This window comes from Rattus rattus, chromosome 2, assembly GCF_011064425.1.
Source record: "Rattus rattus isolate New Zealand chromosome 2, Rrattus_CSIRO_v1, whole genome shotgun sequence".
NCBI classification, from domain to species: Eukaryota; Metazoa; Chordata; class Mammalia; order Rodentia; family Muridae; genus Rattus; species Rattus rattus.
The window spans coordinates 27,385,900-27,410,775 of record NC_046155.1 but is presented as its reverse complement, the minus strand read 5'-3'; the positions used below and the strand labels follow the sequence as shown (position 1 = coordinate 27,410,775).

The window sequence follows — 24,876 nt, the reverse complement described above, 5'->3', positions numbered from 1 at the left end:
ACTATAGGAAGTCCTTTTGAACACATTGGCCTGGGACCTTGTGCATAGCCCTGGATGGTAAAGATTCAAAGCTGGTTCATTCAGGGCAGCTATTCTCTACCTGTGGGTCATGCCCTTTTGGGGATCACAAATCAGATATCCTGCGTATAAGATATCTACATTATGATTCCCAACAGTAGCAAAATTACAGTTATGAAGTGGCAACAAAAGTAATTTTACGGTTGGGGGTCACCACAACATGGGGGAAACTGTATTAAAGGGTTGTAGCATTAAGAAAGGTAGGAACCACTGCTTAGAGCCCTCTCTTGTTTGACATGAGCATGGCCCTGTCAAGGATTTCAACACATCAGACCCTCAGAAAGGCAAAACCTTTCCCTATGAAACATTTGTGTGAATGTGGATAGCGTGTATAGGAAGTTTCAACCGCAGCTTCCTCCTGGATGTTTATTATAGCCTGAGACTGCTCTCTCATAAACCTTCTAGCTAAGGTTTATGACTAGCTAAACCTGCCGCCTCCTTGTTCTGCTATATACAGTAAACCTGCCACCTCAATTCAGATGGATAAAAGAAATGCATTGAGTTCCTGGCCGCTATGTCTCCATTACCGTGCTTGGTCTGAAGCCTAGCTTTCTGTGTATGTGTCTGTGTGACTTGTCCTTTCTTCATTCCATGATGTCTGAGCTGGGTCAACTACTGAGCCCTGCAGAGCACAGTTTTTCCTTGATGACAGAGGACACTGACTGAAATTTGAGCAGCTTTCTTGTACAACAACAAAATGGTGAAGAGAAAGCAGAGATGATGAAGAGAAAGGAAGAGGATGATCAGCCTTTATTTAATACATAACATGTGTCAGGATGCTAAAGTTTTAAATATACACAATGTCGTTTAATAGCCATCCACATCGTGAGGAAAACACCATTATTATTTCTATGTTAACAATGTGGGAACAAGTTGAGAGAAATTACAACCACATAACTCTTAGGTCATGCCAGATGAAGCTGCCAATATTCAGTCATGTTTGATGAAAACGTCAGCTTCATATGGTTCAACTATGTGGAGTCTATTGCAGAATCGGCATTAAAATCAAGAGTAGGCTGATTGTGATTAAGCCTTTGTGAGTGACCAGGGAAACCTTGATAACGCAACTGAAGTATTAAATTAAATAATGTTCCTATGCCTGGTACACAAGCTCACAAAATGTTCTTTTTGTGTGTGTTAATTGTATTCTGCCTGACATTCTTACTCCCTGGGGAAGCAGTGCACAGCTGTCTGAACAGATGTGGCCAGTGAGACTGGGAGGAGGCCTCTTGCTGTTGACTAGATCGCATCCCAGAACCTGGAAAGTTCCAGATTTGTTATCAGTGCCTCCCCCCATACCCCATGTGCCGCCATCCTGTCTCTCAGGGAGTTTCTTCTGCCTTGCAGTTCTGGGTCTGCTCTCTCAGAGCAGAAGGAGTGTTATGATCATTAGGTCTTCCCTGGTCCCCATGATAGCCCAGAAGTTTCACTTCATCAGCAAATCCATTCCTGGAGTTTGAAGTGCTCGAGGGCTGGGGATGGACGGCAGGGCGGCCGCCTTGTTGATTGCGTTGTGTGGATATGTGAGCTGACTGAGTTCATGTCATTACTTCTGGCAAGGAGACTGGTTCAAAAATCCTCCCTCCTTCTAGCTGGCAAGAGAAAAGACTCCCTTGGCTGAAGGGTGTGCTGTTTGGGTTTGGTTTTAGGGCTTGGGGGTTAACTAAATGAAGAAAACTTGACTCTGAAAAACAGCAGTACAGGATTATCAGATTTAACAAGCAAAATGCCAGACTTGTAGTTAAATTTGAATTTTCGAAGCATATACTATGCAATATTTGAGATATATTTCTATTAAAAATTGTTGCTCATTTAAAATTCAAGTTTTGGCTTGACTAGGTCCCTCTGTAAGTCAGGTGTGTTGTCACAATGGCATATTAAGAGCTGAAGTGTTTAGGACTGATTAAGCTATGAGGCTGTTCCTTCATGAGTTATGATATCAAGGCCCTTATAAGATACTTGGAGTTCAGTGAGCTTGCCTTATGCTTTTAGGACACAGTCTCCTCCGTAGAATGCACCAAAAAGACACCAACTTGACTGAAGAGAGCAGCTTGAACGTATAACCCAACCGGCCTGTGTCTTGTTCTTGGAGTTCTAACTGAGCTGAGGGGAATAAGTACTATACATTGTTCAATCCACAGTATTCTGTAACAGCCCCGCAAAACAGAGTAAGACACTCTTTTGATTTGTTGTTGCTGTGAAACACCATGACCAAAAGCAACTTGGGGAGGAAAGGGTATATTTCATCTTACTTTTCTAGGTTGAAATCCATCACTAAGAGAAATCAGGGCAAGAGCTTGAATCAGAAACCTTGGCGGAATGATGCTTGATAGCTCACTCTCTGGCCTGTTCCCTGGCTCACATTCATCTAGCCTTCTTATATAGCCTAGGCTTACTTGCTAGGGATGATGTCGCCCACAGTGGGCTAGGCATAACAATAATCATCTCTAAGTGCTAGTGCTTACTTATCAAGCCAAAATTTCTTGTAATTGTCAGTCAAGATAACTACTCACAGACACAGCCATGGTCACAGACCACTTTGGTCAGAGCAATCTCTCAATTGAGGTTCCCACTTCCCAGGTGACTCTAGATTGTATCAAGTTGATGATGGGAACTAACTGGCACTGATGCCGATGTATGAAAGTCACACGTTTAGACTTCCAACAGAGCCTTGTGCCTCCCTCAGATGAACCTATGCTTAAAGCCACTATTTTAGTGGCTAGGAGAGTGTAGATGGATCATTTAACCTCTCTAAGTCTCCATTTCTCCTCAAATAGAACCAGAGCATCTAACTTAGGGATGTACTGAGGGTTAAATGAAGTTAAAGACTAGATGTATAGTCACTAACATTTGCCTCTGTCAGTAGCACAATTATTCTTACATATGATTCAGATGGGGCAGTCCTACCCTGAGAAGGATTCTATAGCACCATGAACTCCAGTTCTAGGGGGCAAATCTCTGTGTGCTCTGTTCAAATGAGCCTTTGATTTTAAGACTTCATTTACAGGAGCCCTGTGGACCCAGAAAGGAATTAAAAGAAAGGTCTCAAGAAGAGAAATGACCCAAAGGGCACTGGTTTCCAACCCTCAGCCTAGAGAGGTCTTTCAGCGCTCGCCATACAGCCATTGTTGGGGAGGCAGCGCTGCTCTCCCACCCCTTCTCTGGGAAACAGAAAGAACGGAAGTCTGCATTAAGAGAGAGGTCACTTGGGGGCTCCTTTCAAGGGAGAGAGAAATTCATACATACAGAAAAATGTCATGGACCAAGTTTGGGTTCCCATAGTAATTTTAGACATTCCTCAACATTGGCATTACTGACATCTAGTAATTTGTAGGGCAGACACTATTGTATACTGTAGGGATCTGTAGCACCCATGCCTCCCTAATCTACTAGATGCTAGGAACCCGCCTCATCCTTTTTAACTATAGTGATGATCAAAAACATCTCCAAATGTGACCTGGGGAGAAGACTTGCCTCTGGTTGTAAACCACTGAGAATGATGTATCAGACGTTACTCACTCAGACACTTTGAACAGCTATCATGTACACAGCACTTATCTTCAAACCCAAAACTCATCCTTCAAATCATCAAAACTCATTCTACATCTCACAGTTGAAGAGACCAAGGCTCAGAGGGTTGAAGTAGGTTCCTTACAAACCATCCAGCTGGTAGATCTGGGATTCTGGCTGAGAGGTTGGTCTGATTCCAAAGCTTCTCCGGCTCCTGCTGAGACGCTCCATTCTCTGGAAAATTAAGGGCCCCTCCTCTTGCTTTGAACTAGGAAAAATCATCTCCAGTCAATTCATGTCTAAATATATGCATCAAGCTTGATGCCATGAGAAACTAAAAGAGAAATCTAAGATGTTGCTTCCTTGCAGCCGTTTCCAGGACTGACGTCATACATAAACACAATCTAGCTAAAGGGCCATGTGAGGCGTTTTGAGTTTGGGCCCAAATGATCATTTTTAGAGTTAGAACTTTGAACTGAATGCTCTTTGTCTGCGTCGGCTTCACACGCCCCTCTGTTGCCAGGGGCGGGGGGCGGGGCATAATTTTAAAAGAAGCAACGAAGCTTTGAAATTCATGGGTTCTACAAGCCTTGTGTCCTAATGAAGCCTTAATTCTCTTGCCTTGTGGCGGACTGTGCATTACTTCCAGATAAACATTCAGCCATTTTCTTCGTGGCTCTCTGCATAAAGTTCACTTTTCCCCGTTCCCTACGGATGGCGGTGTACTCGTAAGCTTTGAGCTTGCTGTAGTAATCGGAGAACTTGTTGTAGAGGATGGAAATGGGCATCCCGTTGAGAATAATCCCAAAAGCGATGCAGAGGAAGGCAAAAAGCCTGCCCAGGTGGGTCTCTGGGTACATGTCTCCATAGCCCACGGTAGAGATGCTTACCTAAAAGGAAGGAAAGCAGTATGGAACCGTTAGCCCTGAGAAGGAAGAGGAAGCGGAGCCTGCAGTAAACAGCCGCACCACCCTGGAGGTGCACAAGGGAATCGCTAAGAGCTCGGGTGGAGGCAGCTTTCAGAGCTGCCTGCAGGATTATGCCATGCGAGGACTACAAACCGTGGAGCTAAAGACTGGTTTAAATCCCGACTGGCACACCAGTGTTTGTATATGCAGCACAGGGAAATAAGATCGACGCTAAGCTGTAGGGACAAGCATTTATGCAACATATGCTGAATTCCTATCATGGACGATGTTCAGTAATTGTCTGTTTCCGTGCCCCTTCCAGTTGGGGCCGGTGTTAGGATGGGGGATTCTCTGTATTCACCTTCATTATGGATGGCTGAGAAAAAGCTTGATCTTCAAAGAAAACAGATCACTTTTCAAGTCCAGACTGACCCTTCTCAGCTGGTGGATCTTGGGACATATATTTAGATACTGGGACCATCACTCAGGGTTCTAGTAAAGATGAAACGCAAAACTAACTACAAAGCAGTGGGCCCTGTATCGGCCACCCTGGGCGCCGACTACCTCTACTATGCTGGCCTCATCTTTAAAACGGATTACAACACTGCCCAGAGCTGTTGTATAGTTCAAATGGCTTTTTAACGGAGACCCTTTGACACATGTAGAGAAACACACTCATTGCTTTGCAAAAGGGCCCTCGGAAGACCTCATAGAACAAAACTACATTCATCTTTCATTCATCTTTCTTCATTCTTGTCTCCCTGTTTTAAATCCCACTAATTAGAGATTTATTTCTATTAACAAGCTTCCTGTTTAAAACACAGATCCTCGCAGGACCAGTTACCTCTTAGTACAGCCAGAGCAAACCCTGGGGAAGCCCCCGGGGGGCTACTTCCATGCCTCATGTGCTTCCACTGGTCCCTAGATTAAGTCCCTAGAAGCCTCTGAAGCAGGGCTGTTGCTTGCAGTGGTAAAACCTTCCTGTTGCCCAACTCCGGGCCTGCTTGCTGCTCCATGGGCTTGTGTGACGCTTGCCCCTGAGCTTCCAACAGGTGGCAGTAATTATACAAAGTCACTCCCTGGCCATTCTGAGATGGCCTCTTTCCGCTCAGGGATGTAAACGCTCTGTGCTAAGGATGCTGCAGTGGTTAGTCTGAACCTTCAAATGTGGCTGACTGTTTAGAATGAGATGGAGACAGGAGTCAGCTGTGCAAAGCCAGTGGCAAGGAGCCACAGACAGGGAAAGGGATGCCTCCAAGGAGGGGCAGGTCCCAAGGCTCACTGCTCTACATCTGACAAGAGAACTCCCTTTTTCCCCCTGCTCTAGAATGCAAACAAGCATGGCAGAGGCAGGGTGGCCTAGACAGGGTTAAAGGACCATACCTGCTGACGTCCCTGATCCAAACCTACTTCACAATTATGTGGGTTTCGGGCAAAGCAGCTAAATTCTCTCTGCCTCGGTTTCTATTTTTGGCATATAACAGAGATAGTTGCCACCTTACATGGTTGTAATAGGAACCCATGGTGTGTTTACTCACAGGCCGTGGGAGCTCATTCGTGAGGGAGATCTGAGGGACCCTGTCTGAGAGCTGGCCCCAGCTCAAGAGAAGCAAACACAAACACTTATGGGCATACTCTCTACCAGGAACTTGACCTCTTTTTGTGTCTATTAGAGGCTGTAGACATAGGCTCCTTCAGACTTTGTGTAAATGCAGGGTGAGGGAGACTTTGGTAGAGGATGTGCTTTTCCCACACTCTGGCTAAGAACATAATGAGCAGAGGAAACCAGAGATGAACACCTCGGTTCAGCTCCATGTCTGCATGTGTACCTGTGTGTCTGCATGTATGTCCTTTGTCGCTGGCCACACCAGAGTCACACCTCTCTCTTGGTGTGTGAGCTTGGCTGTGGTTTTCACCTTTCACTATTACTTACAGCCCAGGATGACCAGTCAACTGATTCTCCATAGAGACCACCGAAGAGAGTTTGGCTACTGGGACAAGTGGAAGGAAGACATAGCTTTAGAATAGCATATAGCTCCAATGGCCTTGCATTTAATCAGATACAAAAGGGTCCGACAGTATGCGTGTTGGGGAGCAGGGCTGGGGGGACATAGAACATAGAAAGTGCTACTGTTAAGCTTTTAATTAATTCCCATACTGGCTTTAGCTTCACCCCCAACCTTACTTTCTTTTGTTTCCCATAAATTATCAAGACCTTCTCATTTCATTTCTTCTTTTCTCTTTTCTTTTTAAAATGATGGTATAATTACATCATTCTTATTTTTGTTTCTTGGCTGAACTTTGGGGGAAAAGTCAAAAGCAAATTTATTTGTCTTACATAAGAGCAAATATCTGTTATGCATAATCAGGCCTCAAAAATCCTGGGTATCTTGGATTTCTAGTTTCAGAGAAGAGACCTCTCCTAGTAGGAGGCTATGTCTGTCTGGTTCCCAAGAAGCTGTTCAACGTGTAGAGTTGTTTTGCTATCTGTTTTGTGAATAATTTGATTTAATATGTAACCTTGTTTTTTTCGTTTCCTTAAAGACAGGATCTCACTGTGTAGCTCTGGCTGCTTTGGAACTCATTGTATGGACCAGGCTTAGCTCATGGAGATATATATGTCTGCCTCTGCCTCTGCCTCTGCCTCCTCTGCCTCTGCCTCTGCCTCTCTGCCTCTGCCTCTGCCTCTGCCTCTGCCTCTTCCTCTGCCTCTCTGCCTCTGCCTCTGCCTCTGCCTCTGCCTCTCTGCCTCTCTGCCTCTCTGCCTCTCTCTCTGCCTATCTGCCTCTCTGCCTCTCTGCCTCTCTGCCTCTCTGCCTCTGCCTCTGCCTCTGCCTCCCAAGTACTCGGATTAATGGTGTATGACACTATCTCTTATTGTAAACTTGTTTTCTTCCCTTGCTACTGGGGTAGAACTTAGGACTTCTTGGTTTAGGGTAGTTTCTGTAGATTCCACAGAACATGTCACATCTCCATAGATACTACCACTGAAGGCCCCAGACTGACCTCAAATGACCTCATAGAGTAAGTTCTGGATTAGCAGAAGATGAGTTTGGAATCTGTGACCCAAGTGTCTGTGATTCATCCAAATATCTAGAGAACTTGGCTCTTTAGCCAGTCTTACCCTGAAAGCTGACTGTTCTATTGAAAAGTCACAGATGTCCCCTGGTTTTGGCTTTCAAGGCTCAGAGCATGACCTTCCCCTGACAGCTTGCTCACTAATCAACAAGCCTGACCTGCCAAAGCAGTGTTCAGCAAAGCATCAGGATGTCCTCTGAAACAGGAATACCACTGTGGAATTTCTCCTACAACAAGCAATGTTTGTCTCCGTCATGAAGAGTGGGTATAGATAAAATGCCCTGGCAGCTAGTAGTTCATGAATCTAGCAGGGATGATGCCAGGAAATAAAGGTAAATAAGAAAATAATTAGTACCCCCTTCTGGTTTTCCCAAAGAAGTAGAGGCAGTAAAGGCTCACTGTTTTTCCTCCTAAAACTCAAGAGTTGTTCTTCAAATGTTACTTACCTATGCTGCTGATGTAATGAATATTTCCCTTGAGGATTATAATCTAAAGAAACAACTCAGGTGGGTACGAGCGGCTGTACACATTCTGATAATTAATTTTGTTGTCAGGTGCCTTCCTCAAAAATACTGCATGCACCCACTCTGGGGCAATTCCTCAAAGCATTCCAAAGACTGAGATCAACACTAAACAGTAACTCTCCTTTGGACATTACTGGGTGTCACAGTTATATCATGGCTGTAGGTGGTACAGTAAGGAGGAGACTGGCCTGAGGGCAAATCCATGGATGAAAGTCGGAGGTCTACCAATCTGCATACAAAAGCAGACAGTAAAGATGCCCTGTGCCGCTCCAGCGTATCTGATGCTCTCTAGCCCTTTGATACTCAATCACATTCCACTGAAGACATCTTGAAAAAGAGGGGGACCATCCTTTTGAGACACAATAGGGGTCCACTCTCAGAGCAGGAACCCATAAAATAACAAACCAAAGAGTCTTTGAGCTGTTGCTTCATTTACGAATGTTTCTGAAGAAGCTAGAACGTCAACACTTTTTGTAATTTTGCAAGGATTCTATGGTCTACATTTCCCAGTTTTCCTTGCTGGCCAGTTTTCGGAGCAGGGGCATGGAGACTGGGAGGTAGGAAGGAGTTATGAGGATCTCTGTTCTGGTTTCCTCTATCACCATCACCACCACCACCACCACCACCACCACCATCACCACCACCACCACCACCACCACCCTCACCACCACCACCAATACCACCACAACCACCACCACCAACACCAATACCACCACCACCACCATCACCACCACCACCACCACCACCACCACCACCACCCACCACCACCACCACCACCACCACCACCACCACCACCGTCTTGTCAGATAGTTTGAAATTCCCAGTACTCTCAGCACCTGCCTCATGGTGCCACCATATCAATCTGCAGTGGCTATACATGGCTCTCCCCCATGTGCCCAAGTCTGACAACACTACCATCTCCCATTTGTTCGTTCTGTTCTAAGGCCAATAGTTATTCTCTCCATTTGTTATTTTTTCTCTTCTACCTCCTATTAACTGTGCATCTTTTTCCTCATAGCACAGTCACACTTTGATTTCCATTTTCCTGACTGCAATCTTCACATGCGTCTTTTCCAAGCAGTCAATTAAAATGCATTTTCAGTGATCTTGTAAAGACCAACTAATTTCAAGGAAATGATTCTATCACTTAGGAAAACAAATATGGGAGCCATCTCTATGGGGCACAATTATCTGGTGCTTCAGATTAAGATAACTTTCCTTTTGGGAGAGTTTTCAAAGCGACGAGTTTATGCCATAGTTTCCTCTTTGACTCCTACAACATTAACTTGATCTGGAAGAGTCCAAAGGAAATGGCTTGTTGAAGGTCCAACTGGCCTTTTTACTTGAAAACAAACCCACCCAGGAAGCTGATGGTTACAGCTTTATCACAGAGCTATTGTTGACCCAAAGAATTAATTTACTCACTCTTAGGCAATTCTGAGCCACCCCCCCCCCCACCAAACGCATGATTGGCACTGCTCCAGGCATGGCCTGTTGATCTGCAGAGTCAGAAATTTGCCCTTCTGTGTGTCTCATAACACCCCTCCCCTCAGGACCTGGTAGAGAAGGAATGACTTCTGTATTAATTTCCCCCACAAAAGATCTGGAATCAGAGGTTATTGCTTACATATGATACCACATCAGCTAGTTAGATGTGGTAGGTTCTATTTATTAATTACTTACTCCAGGCTAGAATGTTACATGTGTATTTTTATTACACTAATGCTCGCAAATAACCAGCGTTTGACAGGTGAGATGGGTCTATCTTACATACTATTACGTGAGCAACTGCAGACCGAAGGTTCCATGGGGGATTCATTTGTGCAGATATAAGATCTGCCCAATAATTAAAAACTCTTTATAATAACAGAAATGACTTATTCCTCTTAAAACCCTGAGTTGAATTACAGAGGGTTGACAGATTCTTGGTATTAGAAAGAGGGACGATATTGAAAGCAGATCTGCGTGGGAGTTGTTCTATATGGGTAAGAACATACATAGAATGGGTTAGAGAATCAGTGTTTCATTATGAGGTCCAAAGAGCATAGTTCTAGGGTAGTGTAAGAGACTATCAATCACAGCCAGGGGTGGGAGCTCATATCTTTAATTCTAGCATTTGGAAGGCAGAGGCAGGAAGACCTTGAACCAGGAGTTCAAGGCCATCCTGGTCTCTTAGTGAGTTCCAGGACAGTCAGAATTATACTGGAGACCCTTTGTCAAAGAAAACAAAAAGGAAAAGAAAATACCTATCATGTTTCTTTTGACTCCATCTTGACATTTTGATGTGTGGGTGTATGGCTATAATTTATTTGAATTGTATTATATGACTACAGTAGAATGATTGTATTATTGGGCCTAACTTATAGTATCATCCCGTCATCAAGGTATTTTCTCTTAATCTCAGAGCTTTTTTCTACTGGGCTGACTTGCTCTCACCCTTGCCTGAGCATGGTCATGGGACTTGCTTTGGGTTGAGTGATATTGAACAACAAGTTGAGCAATATGAACAGAAGTGATGTGCATAGTTAAGTTTGTGCTCTCTCTCTCCTGACCTTTGCCACAGCCTTGGAGACAGGCCTGTTGACATAGGAAGGACATACATTTAGCACTAGTACCTCATCTTATCTTCATATCGTCTTTCACCCAGCTAGACAGTCATATGAGGGTGAGTGTTGCCAGATGAGAAGAGCTTCTAGTTTAAACCATCCACACGAATTGCTCATCCGCATTTATTTCTTTATTTTAAGACAAGATCTCACTGTGTAGCCCTGGCTGGCCTGGAACTTGCTATGTAGGTCAGGCTTGCTTTGATCTCTCAGAGATGGGCCTGGTTTTGCCTCCTAAATGCTAGGATCGAAAGTATGTATGACCATATGCAGATTCAGGAGCACACTTTTATACTCACATGCTAAATGAATGCATGATGTCTGAAGTCACTGAGTGTTGGCATGGGTTATGATACATCATGTCAGTAACTTGTAAGATACATTACTTATAAGTAAACAAATGTATATGTATTTTGGGGTTGTACTCAATTTATTGGTAACATTCATATGTGATTAATAAAATACTTGTGGGCCAGTCACTTTTAAGATCCCACTTCTTTATTTTTATTTATGTTTTTAATTAGCATGTCAAAATTCCACTTCTCAGATTCTCAGTCTGAGTAGTTATGTGTGGATTTAAGGGAATTTGTTCTCATGGTTCAAACTTGATCTCATTGTCATCTTATCTCCAAATTGACGTTTCTGCTATACCATGAAAAAGGGATGCTAACATCCCAACTGCTCTCTCTCCTGCTATCCCATATGTTTTCCCTCATTGACTTCAGAAATCAGTATGTATCTGTCTGCACTGAAATGCAAGTACCATAATGAAAAAATACCTTTCTGGGCATCAAACAATGCTTAGTGCTTAGGGTATGACCTGGCTCACTGTAGACCCTCAGTGAAGACGATGGACCTTTGTGGGTTGTTCAAAACATTGATCCTAACAGTCTGCATCCTCTTACTTCATAGCTACACTTAAGAAGCAGGACACTTTGTGTATATCATTTCATGCTGTTCTGTCCTCCTTGCTCCTGATAATACAGAGCGTAAGTACACAACAGGCAAGATAATCAGAGTACCAAGAAGAGCTGAGTTCATAGCCTCGGTCCTGAGGAATGCCACGGGCCTAGAACAATCAAGGAAATGGTTTCTACTGTGCTCTTACGTTTGCCCAGGAAGAATTCACAAGCTATCAGTCACGTGTGTACCTCATAATGATCTGTATTCTAGAAACCCAAGAATAAAATGGATAAAGATCATTGGTGTGGGGTAAGGTTGGTAAATGGGGAAGTCAGAATAGGTGAGATTTCGTGTGCAAACATAGTGTTTGATAAAGGTACAAGCTCTACACCCTCAAACTCCTCCCATTGGTTAAAACAATAATAGCTAAACTGTCTCACAGATAGAAAAGCAAATGGTGATGTAATTTCTCTTGTAAATTTTATCTTCAAATAAAACCACTAATTTTGAATAAAATGAACTCCTTAACAACAACAACAACAACATCAACAACAACAAAAACCCTTCAGTTTTCATTAATCAGTACAGGAAATTAAGTAACCAATGGTCAGGAACATCAGAACTATTTTAAAAGTAAAAAAAAAATCCAGTATTAACAGGCCTAGTGAAATATTTCTATTAGCATGTTAACACAAATACTGTGGGTTAAAACTAGTTGAAGGCCCCATCATACTGCTGCCTATACACAGTAAGCTCTGTGGAGGAGCACAGTTTCGACTTTAAAACTATATTATATCATCAGCGTGTGGATTGACTGTTTGCGTTCCCACTTTCGGCACCTCCAAAGTAAATGTCATTTGCTGGGGACAAATCATCCTCTGTGAACTCCATCTGTCACATGATTTATCTCCTATGGAGATGACCTTTTGTCTCTTGGGATATCAGATGGAATGATCAGAGCAGCAGCCGTTGACAAACCTGTTCAGAAGAGCCCGATACCATAGCCCGCCACTGAAGAAAGTTCAACTTATTTTAAGCGTGGAAAGGAAGGAAGACTCGTGGAACTGCAGGGAACATTGAGTCCAACTTCCTCTTCCAGAGACACGGGAATGAGGAACGGGAATGATGGCATGGAATCTCACATTTCTTAGCCAGAAGTATGGTTAACTGTTGGAATATTGGAGGCTAGCCCCTTCTACGTCTCCCATCACGGTACACTGCTCTGTCAGTAGCCTTGGGGTTAGTTTATCTCAGAATTTTATACCAGACTACATGCTGACACCCTTAATGATGTTATAGATAATCAATCTTTTCAGTTTTTTGCTTAATGTCTTTAAAGACTTTCCCGTCTGCTTGGCAGAAGAAAACCCAAGGATCTATTCAATTACTCACTGCTCTGAGATGAGTCGGTCAGTTAGCATCTTTGAAAAAGGATTCATCTAGTAAACCAGAAACAGGCCTTTTAAGTAAATGGCCTGGGTTACTTTGAAGAGTCAAGCTCTCAAGACAGTGATAAGAATAACTCAGATATTAACAGTCAGTTTAAGCAAGGTATGACAAAGCCTGTGAGACACAGTGGTAAAGCAAGGAAAGGTTGTGGACGTTAGAACAGGACAGACTTATTTTAGACTGGGCGAGGACAAGAGGCAGCCAGTCCTCAGGATCAGCACTGCTCAGCCAACGCTTACCCTCTTCTGTAAGGTGTCTACAGTGTCCTTCAAAGACTGGTGCTGCTTTTCGTCCTCTTAAAAAGAAATGGTGACAACAGCCATATGCTTCTTATGTTTACATGAAGTCAGTTTTACAAAACATTTAGGACACTAAGTGTCCAGTGAGAGGTGACTGAATGTGCAAAACATGAATCGTTTTTCACTTTTCCAAAATTCTGCCTGTCAAATTTTTCTCCCCCACCCACGTTTTGCTTTTTTTTTTGTTTTGAGATAATGGGTGTCTCAAGTAACCCAAGCTGGCCTCTAACACGTGGGCTAGTCCTCCTCTCCCCAGTGCAGGGATTACAGGATTCATGCTACACCTAACCAGCTCTCCCTCCGTCAAGGATTTTAAGATCAAATCTGGATTTGAAAAAAATTTAGGGCCATGTAAACCCCAGATAGGAAACTACAATCTTAATGTTGCTCCAACCTTATAATATCCATCTAGGTTTTGCTGGAGGCAACCATGTGGTGAAGAGGTGCTCTGTCTTTTAGCAAAGATAAAGAGACAAGCTTGACTAAAGGATTGGGGCCGGGCCGGGTCCGGCAGGGCGGGGTGGGACGGGGAATCAGAGTGTTTTGTGCTGATAGGAAGGATGCAGAAGCCCAAGTGCCATGCTACTCACCGCAGCCCACCACCAGGCATGGAGGATGCTGGTGAAGTTGGTACCAGGCACGTCGTGCTCCACCGAGTAGACCGCTGCAGAGAAGGAGAAGATGCCCATAGTGATGAAGAGCATTAGGCAGCCCACCTGCTGGTAGCACTGGCGCAGCGTGAAGCCGAAGGCCCGCAAACCTGTGGAGTGGCGGGCTAGCTTGAGGATGCGGAAGATGCGCATGAGGCGCATGATGCGCAGGACCTGGCCCACCTTGCCCACACGGCCCACGGTCTCCAGGTCGTGTTCCCGTGGGGAACCCTTGCCATGCCTCTGGTCCTCGCTCGTGAAGCACTCCAGCAGCAGCTGCAGGTAGAAAGGCAGAATGGCCACCAGGTCCACCAGGTTGAGGGCGCTGCGTGCAAAGCGCCGCAGGTTGGGGGTGGAGGCGAGGCGCAGCAGGAACTCCAGAGTGAAGAAAGCCACGCACAGCATCTCCACGTGCTCCAATATGGGCCTGGGGTCCCCACCACCTGTGCCCTGCTCCGCCTGGTGCTGCATCTCCTCCACCGTGTTGAGCGCCAGGGCCACTACGGAGATGAGGACGAAGAGATTGGAGGCCACTCCCATGGCCTTGGCGGCTACAGAAGAGAAGGGCTTCTCCATGAGGTTCCAGAGGCGCTGACGCTGTGGTCCATAGAAGCGCATGTCCCGAAAGAGTTCCTCGGCCTCCTCGGCCTGCGCCTGCGCACGCAGCTCCCTTTGGATCTTCAGTTGCTCGCTCAGTTCGTCCCTCCGCTCCTCGAAGCAGATGCGACAGCAGCGTGGCGTGTACTTGAGCCTCACGCCCCAGTAGCCCAGCTCCTCCAGGAAGCTTCGTGGACACAGCTCGTCTCGCACCAGCAACACCCCTGATGTGTAGAAGTTGTAGATGAGCTGGAAGACCGCCGGGTCACGGTCAAAGAAGTACTCGTCGGTCTTTGCCTCGTAGTCATCGCACAGGCCCAGCTGGCAGTTGCGGCTGGTGGAGGTGACCAGGCGACCCAGGCGCGTTTTGGGGTAGTTGGCCAACTCACAGCATTCCAGCTGATAGCTGTGGCCGCCTACGTTTACTTTTAGCGTAGACAGCTGGGCTGGAGTGTCAGTGTGGCCATCCAGTGGAGCTGTGGGGCACTCGGGCTTCTGGTTCTCTTCGGCAAGATCATCCTTCCAATCCTCCTCCTCCCCGCAGTCCTCATCTTCCTCGATGTAGTAATTGTAGTTGCCCTCGGTCCACTGTGGTGCGATGCTGGCCTGAGAGCCAGTGCGGGCTCCCATGGAGCAGATGCTCCTACGGTGTTGGTTGCTTCCGGTGTTGGGCACATCCTCAGTCTCTGGGGTATTCCAGGGCTTGTAGCTCAAGGACCATCTCCTCTCAGTGCTCTGTTTCAGCATGGCGTTGGGAGTCAGACCCCTTGCCTGTCTCTAGCGTTCACTGCCCTGTACTGTTTTAGTGAGACCAGCAAACTGGGGCCCCAGGCATTACTCTCAAAGCTGCTCTTTCTCCTGGCCTGGAAAAGTCCAGGCTAGCCTGCCAGATCTGAATACTCAGTGGCAGAGAGACTTGAGTGCTCTAATCTTGCTGATAGGGAAGAAGCAAGCGTTAGGAGGGATTTGGGCCTCTTAGCCAGTTCTCCCCCCCCCCACCTCTGACGCGGAGGGTGATTATGTGGTCTTAAATCTCCAGATAATCAGAAGAAGGCAGAGATTATTGCTAATAAAAATGTCGGTCAGCCTTGCCCTGGGGAAGTGCTTAGGATATGTGTGCTGAGATAAAATCAACTGAATTAGCTAGAGACTGGATGCCCCTGCTTTCATCCTTAAATCTGAGATTGAAGCCCCTGCCCTCAGAAATCCCACCGTAGAAAGTAATGACAGCAGAGAGCTGACCTCGTGACTCGTCAGCTTAGGACCCTTTGTTTAGAAAACCTAGAAGGTTTTCTTTATATTGAAAATATATTTTTTCATATAATATATTCTCGTTATGGTTTTCCCTCCCCCCTCCCATTCAAAGTCACACCCTTTCTATCTCTCCCTAAGGGGGGAAAGCAGGCATTTAAGGAATAATAATAAAAATAAAAATAAATCAAACAAATCAGCATATGACACAGTGACCAAAAAGAAAAAGAGGTGAAGAAAAAGCACAAGAAACACATAGATCCAGACACACACACACACACACACACACACACACACACACAGAGAAAGAGAGAGAGACCAAGACAGACCGAGACAGAGAGAGACAGAGAGAGACAGAGACAGAGAGAGATACAGAGAGACAGAGAGACAGACAGGGAAGAGAGGAATCATATAAAAATTGAAGACCAGAAACCATAATACATTCGCAAAGGACCTGTAAGTTAAAAAAAAAAAAAGCCCTGACAACATTTTGAGACAGAGAATCTCTGAAGACATCACTGAGATAATTTTTTAAAATATTTTTTGAGATTTAGTTATTTTATATATGAGTAGACTGTCGCTGTCTTCAGACACACCAGAAGAGAGCATTGGATCCAATTACCAATGATTGTGAGCCACCATGTGGTTGCTGGGAATTGAACGCAGGACCTCTGGAAGAGCAGTCAGTGCCCTTAACCACTGAGCCATCTCTCCGATCCCCCACTGAGATAGCTTTGTGTTGTTCATCTACTGCTGGGCATGAGGCCTATCCCAAAGCGTGGTTTGTTTCCACTAGGAGTCTCCCTTAGAGAAAACTCATTTTGTTTGCAAGTGTCTATCCATGGGAGAGGGTTTCTGTGACAGGGATGAGGGCATGTGCCTATTTCTCTTCAGCTCTAGGACTCCATGTGGTGCAGGCTGATGTAGGCTCTGTGCATGCTGCAGGAGTCTCTGAATTCATATGGGCTCCGGTCTTGTATCTAGAAGACCTTGACTCTTGGTGTCCTTCATCCGCTCTGGCTTTTACAATCTTTCTGCCTCCTCTTCTGCAGAGCTCCCCGAGGCCTGAGGAGAAGGAGTTGATGGAGAAATCCCTTTTAGGCCTGGTGTTTCAAAAAAATCTCTCTCTCTTCATATTGTTTGGACATGAATCTCTGTACTGTTCCCTATCTGCTGAGGAAGCTTCTGGGACAGCTTAGCAAGGCACAGATCTATGGATGTAGGAGTCATTTTATTGTCACATCCCTTTAGTAAAACAGTGGTATATGGTTTTCCCCTAGATCCCTGACTTGCATTGCCTTAGGATCCTAGGCACCTAGCAGTGTTGGAATGGGTTCCATTTCATGGAGTGGCCTTAACTTGAATCAGATATTGGTTGGTTACTCCCACCAAATTTATGCCTCGATGGTGCCCTGGAGGATGATGTTGTCACACAGGTATAGGCAGGTACAAAATAGAATGAGGCCTGTCATTGGACAAGAAGGAAGGATGGGTAGGAGAAAAGTTTTAGAGAGGAGGAGGAGACTGGAGCAGCCGAGAGAACATGGAGGCCAATGTTAAGATTCCTCTCTGCACGTTTACAGGTTGTTATGAATGTTCTTAAGGGATGGATGTGTACAGGGCTTTGTATGTCTAGGTGGGCAATTATATCTTATCAATTGGATCAAACGTTACTGTGTTGTGTGTTCTTTCATGTGGTGATTTAATTGAATTCAAGAGAGTATGTGGTGGCTGGAGATACTGGGATGCCATGGAATCGGGATGTGTATGTCTGGCATGGTGGCAGCCTGCCTTGGGAACTAGATGGGTAGAGATTGTTGCCAGGGTCAGAGAGAAGCCATCGGCAGTGTGATATGGGATAGAGCAGAGTGGGTGAAACGCTTTGCTGACTGAGATGAAGACATCCTATAGATGTCTTGGGGCGATATGGTGCCAGATCTAGTGCAGATCTAGTGCGGGACAAAAGAAAGCCATTATTTTAATTTTATAGCATCTGCCCTCATCTCCTTACTCTTAAGACTTGCATAGAAGTATGCAATGGAACATATTATCTACCCTACCATTTCCCCTCTCTTTGTCTCCCTAACAGGGCCCATTCCAACTTCACTTCTTTTTATATTATTATGATTTACTGTAGTAGTTACCCTCTCATTGCTCTGATGAGCTACCATGGCCAAGGCAACTGAATAGAAGGAAGCATTTATTTGGCCTTATGGTTCCACAGCAAGAGTGCATAAGGAGAAGAAGAGCAGGGGTGTGCAGGGGCCAGGGGAGGAAGCTGCGAGACCACTTCTTCAACCCCTAGGATGAACAAGTGAACACTACCTACTCTCAAAGCCAGCACTCACTCTTCTGCACATACTTCTTCTAACAAGGCTGTACCTCCTCAAACTCCCCAAGCAGTGCCACCAACTGGTGACAAATGGGAACATTGGGTGAGTCTAAGGTGGGGACATTTCTCATTAAAACCACCATACCCACTAACTACAGTTAATGCTGCCTATATGTATATGAGAAAGGGAAATCCAATAGATCATGGGAAATGGATCAGTGGACCCATCCTCCAAATAGAGTAACTTACCCTTTCTTGGCAACTGCCCACTGCCAATAACTCCTCAGTAAGAGGTGGGGCCTGGAGATTGTCTGCTCAATCAATGCTACCGTTTTGTCTGGCTTGATCTTAGGTAGGTCTTATACAGGTAACCACAGAGCTGTTGTGAGTTCATGATTGTGATAGTCAGCCATGCCAGGTCCAGAAAGCATTTCAAGCACTCCTCCTCAGCCTCTCAATTTGCATTCTTCCTTTTCCAAGATGGTCCCTGAGTCTTGGTGCTGCTGTGATTGATTGGCTGTCCTACAGAGCTGAGCACCTACTCTCTTCTTCTCAGTACTCTGAACAGTTGTATGTCTTGCCATCGACCGCTCTCCCCTACAGGAACTTTTCCCATGGATCTACCGGTATAAGCAGAAATATTTGGAAGGCAATTCAATCATTTAGGCAAAATAACAAAAGCAGGTTCTATTCCAGGGCCAATAACCTTTCCCAATGCCAGGCTTTTGACCAGGATGACAAGACAAACATAACATCCCTCCCTGTGAAGCAGCCAATCAAAAACCATACTGACTTGCTAGGCAAGATGTACTGATGTAATAGTGCAAGGCCATTATGAGGTCATAGAATCTACAGGGTGAGTATCTTCCCTCCCACTCACACAGCTGAATGTCTCCATGTGATTCTCCCTAACAATACTGCAACAGAGTCAGGTCTATACCACAATTTCTCTCTCTCTCTCTCTCTCTCTCCTCTCTCTCTCTCTCTCTCTCTCTCTTCTCTTTCTCTTTCTCTCTCTCTTTCTCTCTTCTCCTTCCTCTCCTTTCCTTTCTTTCTTCCTTCCTTCTTTTCTTTCTTTTCTCTCCACTTTCCTTTAAAAGGATAGTCTTCATACTGCGACCCATTAATATAGTAACTCAAGTTGTGGTGCCCCTCAACCATAAAATTATTTCATTGCTACACCATAACTGTAATTTTGCTACTGTTATGAATCACAGTGTTAGATATGTGTGTTTTCTGATTGTCTTAGGTGACTCCTGTTAAAAGGTCACTCAACCTCCCTCCCCCAAGGAGGTCGTGACCCACAGGTTGAGAAATAATACCTTAAAAGATAGGGACAGGTTTCAAACTAGAATCCCAGAAATGGATGAGAAAAATCTGTAATGCCTTCTTCAAATGTGTCAGGATTCTTTGTAGGGAGAGGGTTTTTATCATCTTTTAGAAGACTTTCAAATGCTGGGGTGGAAATATGCGAGGGAAAGAAGGAGGCATTGGAGTAGTTCACTGTTGGTGATACCTGTAAGCAAGATGTTGACAAAAAGCAAGGAAACAGGTGAGGTCCAGAAGAGGAAGGGGGAATTCACTTTGCAACTCCATTTGTTTTGATTAGCTCATCCATAGTCATCTTAAAACTTCATGAGCTACAAAGGTTCATTATAGTAGAAATAATCCATTCTACCACAACCTCTAGCTGTCAAGTTACCTCCAAGGAAGCAAACACTCTTACTGTTTTCTGGCCATGTTTTCCGCAGGAATATTTGAGCATATGATAAAACAATCTGCCCATTTTTATGTGATCTGCTAACCATTAACACAGATCATAGGACAGGACACAATGCTGTTTTTCCAGGTTACTAAACATTTTGAAGATGTTTGAGTACATTAATATTTATTTTATTTTGATGATAGTCATTAAGTATGCTTCCCCAATTAGGTTTACCTGTCCACCTGGCTCAGCTTAGAGTTACCCATGGGGGATATCTCAGGTCAGATTGGCCTATGAATATGTCTGTGGGGGATTATCTTGATTATTATTGGTGTAGGAGGACCCAGCCCACTGTGGGTGGTGGCATTCCTTAGCCTGTATGAGAAAGCTACTAAGCATGAGCCTAGGAGTCAGTTAGCTAGCAGCATCCTGCCTTGTTCCTGCTGTATGTTTTGGGTATGAATTGATTTCCTTGATTAGACGTAATGCTGTGTGAAATAGCAAGGTTGCCTCTTTTCAGGTTCCTGTCTTGACTTTTTCCAATGAGACTGTGACTGTTAAGTGTCAGCCAAATCTATCTTTTCCTTCTTCACATTATTTTTGATCAGAGTGTTTTTATCATGCAACTAGAACAGATGACATGATAATACACAATTAGGCTATTTTCTTTCTTTGCTCTTAAAACAGTGATAACAAGGAAACCCATGGAGCCATGACTGACATTGAATGTATACCACTTTTTACATATTTGGGGAAGATGAGAGATAAATTACTAAAGATGGAATTAAGATGATAGTTACTTACCTATAACTGATTTATAGTGCCAAGGTTTTATCCTTTCAAAGATTTTCCAGATTATAGCCCTCTATCAGGAGATAAAATTTATTATTACTTTTGGAGCAGGTACAAATGATAGTATATGTGCTAGTTTTAATTTGATTTCAATTTGTTTACCTTGTGGTGGGGGGCAGAAGCCAAGTCCTTACAATGTTGGATGTGTGCTCTTTTACTGGTTTTTTGACTAATTATGCATCTTGCTACTGCCTGCCTCCCCACTACTGCCAACAGAGTTTGTTTTTGTTCTTTTTGTTTTTAGTCATGAATGAACATTATTTATGTCATTAAGAGATGTGATATTTCTTTTCCTCAGAATTACTTGTTCATGATTTTTTTCCCCATTTAATACTTGGCAATCTTCAGAGGAGTTTAAATGTGTCATATGTCTAGATCGTTTACCTGCACTCTGGACTGCAAACACATTTGGGGAAAATTTTCCCGATGAATATTTCACTTAGGAACGGTGGAGTCATGTAGCAGGAAGCAGTAGAAGCTGGAAGCTTCAGCCTCAAGGTTCTGAGTGTAGAGTCACAGAAGAAAGGGGTTCTAGGGTCATAGAAGTCATAGTCAGGTCTAGAGGCATAGGAGCAAGCTCTTTGTAACTAAGGAAAGTAGCTAAGGCCAGGCATGTGCCAGAGAGGCCATTGTATGAAGCTGTGAAGGTAAAGCCTGGTTGCCTTGGAGCCCCAAAGACACGGAAGATGTCAGAGCCATGGGTATCTGCCAAGCAGACCTGGTAACAGAGAGTGGAACGTAGCACAAGAGAGAGAAGTGTGGAGTTGGAGATCTGCAGAGCCTTTTGACATCAGATATGAGATGTAGGGATTGGAGTTTGCTCAGCTGGGTTTTGGTCTTGCTTTGGTCCAGTATATCCCCACTGTGCAACCTTTCGTACATTTTGAACTGGTAATGTATCTTTTGTACCATAATATGTCAGAAGGAAGTGATCAGCTTTTTTGATTTTAATTTTATAGGAGAGTACAGTTAAGAGATGGTCATGAGTCTTAAAACAACTTTGGATTTTTATACATTAGAGACTGCTATAGACTAGGGGAACTTTTAAAGTAGGACTAAATGCATTTTGCTTTATGATATACATATAAGACTATGGGGGCCAGAGAATAGAATGGTAGGTTGAATAAAATGGCCCCAATGGGCCTTAAGGAGTGGCACTATTGGAGGTTGGAATAGGTCTGGCATTGTTGGAGAAAGGATGCCTCAGTCTCTTCCTGTTGTCTATAGATGCAGAGGTGGAGCTCTCATCCATCCTCCACAACATTACAATGGTGGACTGGACCTTGGTAAGTCAGCCCCAATTAAGTGTTTTCTTTTATAAGAGTTGCCATGGTTGTGGTTTGAATTTTCTTGTCCCATGGGAAATGGAACTTAGAGGAGGTATGGCCTTGTTGGAATAGGTGTGGCCTTGTTGAAGGGAGTGTTACTGTGGGTGTGGGCTTTGAAGTCTCCTAGCTTAAGCTCCACCCAATGTGTAATTCCAATAGTCTCTTGTGGGGCCTTTGGATCAAAATGTAGAACTCTCAGCTCTTCTAACCCCTGTCTTTCTGGACACCACCATCCTTCCTACCATTATGATAATGGACTGAACCTCTGAAATTGTAAGCCAGCCTCAATTAAATGTTGTCGTTATAAGAGTTCCTTGGTCATGGTGTCTGCTCATGGCACTGGAACCTTAAGACAGTGTTTCAGCCCCAAGAGAAGCAGGTCTCACTGTCTGGCCATTAAGGCACTTCAGCACAAAGTGAGGACACCTGCTGCATGTAGACGCTGCCATCTTTAAGCTGGGAGTGATGCTAAAGTCCTGTAGTTCTACTGCTCACTTTATAGCTAAGGAAACACAGGTTTCGCTTACTCAAGGTCCCATAGAAATGCCAGTTAGTATCTTTCTAGAACCTTCTCTAACTCCAAGTCAGTACACCTGCCCCTCCCCAAACCTCCTGATTCTTCTTAGTTTTTTACTTATATCTTTTACCTTCATCACTCCTGGACACAATATGGGCCTTAAACACTTGTTTAACAGTTACTTAACTATCAGAACCTAGCTTTAAAATTTTCATTGTTACTTCATAACTGTAATTTTGCTAGTTATGAGTCACAATGAGTCACATGTGTGTTTGCTGATTTTCTTAGGTGACTCCTGTTAAAGGATCACTCAACCTCCCTCCCGCAAGGAGGTCATGATCCACAGGTTGAGAAACAATTCTTTAAAAGATAAGAACAGGTTTCAAACTAGAATCCCAGACCTGAATGCAAGAAATTTGTAATGTCTTCTCAAATGTCACAGGATTCTTTGTAGGGACAGGGATTTTATCATCATTCAGAAGACTTTCAAATGCAGAGCTGGCAACATGGGAGTGAGAGAGGGGGCATTGGAAGAGTTTACTGTTGGTGATACATGTAAGCAAGGACGTTGACAAAAAGCAAGGGAACAGGTGAGATACAGAAGAGGAAGGGATTTGTTCTGAATGGGAAATTCACTTTGCAACTCCATTTGTTTTGATTAGCTCATTCATAGTCATCTTAAAACTTCATGAGCTACAAAGGTTCATTATAGTAGAAATAATCCATTCTCCTACCACAGCCTCTGGCTGTCAGGTTCCCTCCAAGGAATCAAACACTCTTACTGTTTTCTTTCTATGTATTCTCCAGGAATATTTGAGCATACGATAAAACAATCTGCCTATCTTTATATGATCTGCTAAACATTTACAACGATCATAAGACAGGACACACTGCTTTTCTCTCAGGTTACTACACATTTTGAAAATGTTGAGTATATTAACATAATTATTTTATTTTGAAGATATTCATTAATTGTGCTTCCCCAATTAGGTTTAAGTCCACCTGGCTCAGCTTAGAGTTACCCATGGGGGATATCTCAGGTCAGATTGGCCTATGAATATGTCTGTGGGGGATTGTCTTGATTATTAATTGGTGTAGGAGGACCCAGCCCACTGTGGGTGGTGGCATTCCTTAGCCTGTATGAAAAAGCTACTAAGCAGTAACCTAGGAGTCAGTTAGCTAGCAGCATCCTGCATTGTTCCTGCTGTCTGTTTTGAGTATGAATTGATTTCCTAGATTAGACATAATGTTATGTGAAATAGCAGCGCTGCCTGTTTTCAGGTTTCTTCCTTGACTTTCTCCAATGAGACTGTGACTGCTAAGTGTCAGCCAAATCTATCTTTTCCTTCTCCACATTAATTTTGATCAGAGTGTTTTTATCATGCAACTAGAACACATGACATGATAATAGACAATTAGGCTATTTTCTTTCTTTGCTCTTAGAAACCAAACAAGGATAACAACAAAGCCAATGGAGCCATGAGTGACATCGAATATATTCTACTTTTTGTACCACTTTTTATAGTTTTGGGGTACATGAGGAATAAATTGTTAGAAATGGAATTAAGATGAACACTACTTACCTATAACTGATTGATAGTGCCACGATTTTACCTTTTCAATGATTTTCCAGGTTATAACTCTAAATCAATAGATAAAATTTATTATTACTTTTGCAACAGGTACAAAGGATAATATATGTGCTAGTTTTAATTTGATTTCATTTTATTTTTGTTGTGGTGAGGGACAAAATCCAAGTTCTTACAATGTTGGGTGTGTGCTCTTTTACTGAGTTTTTGACTAATTATGCATCTTGCCACTGCCTACTCCCCACCATTGCAAACATAGATTGTTTTTGGTTTTTTTTGTTTATAGTCATGAATGAACATTCATTTATGTGATTAATAAGAGCTGTGATATTTATTTTCCTCAGAATTATCTGTTCATGAATTTTCCCCATTCAATAGTTGGTAATTTTCAGAAGAGTTTAATGTGTAAGGCATCTAGATTGTTTACCTGCAATCTGGACTGCACATTTAAAAATTTACCCTTTGGGGAGATTTTCATATAAACATTTCTTTTATGAATGATGGGACCATGGAGCAGGAAGCCATAGAAGCTGGAAGCTTCAGCCCCATGGTTCTGAGTGTAGAGTCACAGAAGAAAGGGGTTCTAGAGTCATAGAAGTCACAGTCAAGATTAGAGTCCTAGGAGCAAGCTCTTTGTAGCTAAGGAAAGTCACTGAGGCCAGGCATGTGTCAGAGGTGTCCCTGAAGGGAGGCCCAGAGA

At 43.8% G+C, this 24,876-nt stretch overlaps 1 protein-coding gene across 1 annotated transcript; it reads right to left on the bottom strand.

The window, feature by feature from the left end:
• Positions 1-794: 794 nt before the first annotated feature.
• Kcnv2 (potassium voltage-gated channel modifier subfamily V member 2) lies at positions 795-15,459 on the bottom strand. Its single transcript, XM_032895460.1, has 2 exons — positions 13,946-15,459; positions 795-4,478 (listed from the first exon to the last, which is right to left on the bottom strand). Exons 1-2 carry the CDS (start codon positions 15,347-15,349, stop codon positions 4,197-4,199), a joined length of 1,686 nt encoding a protein of 561 aa, XP_032751351.1. The 5' UTR covers positions 15,350-15,459; the 3' UTR covers positions 795-4,196.
• Between the last annotated feature and the right edge of the window lie 9,417 nt (positions 15,460-24,876).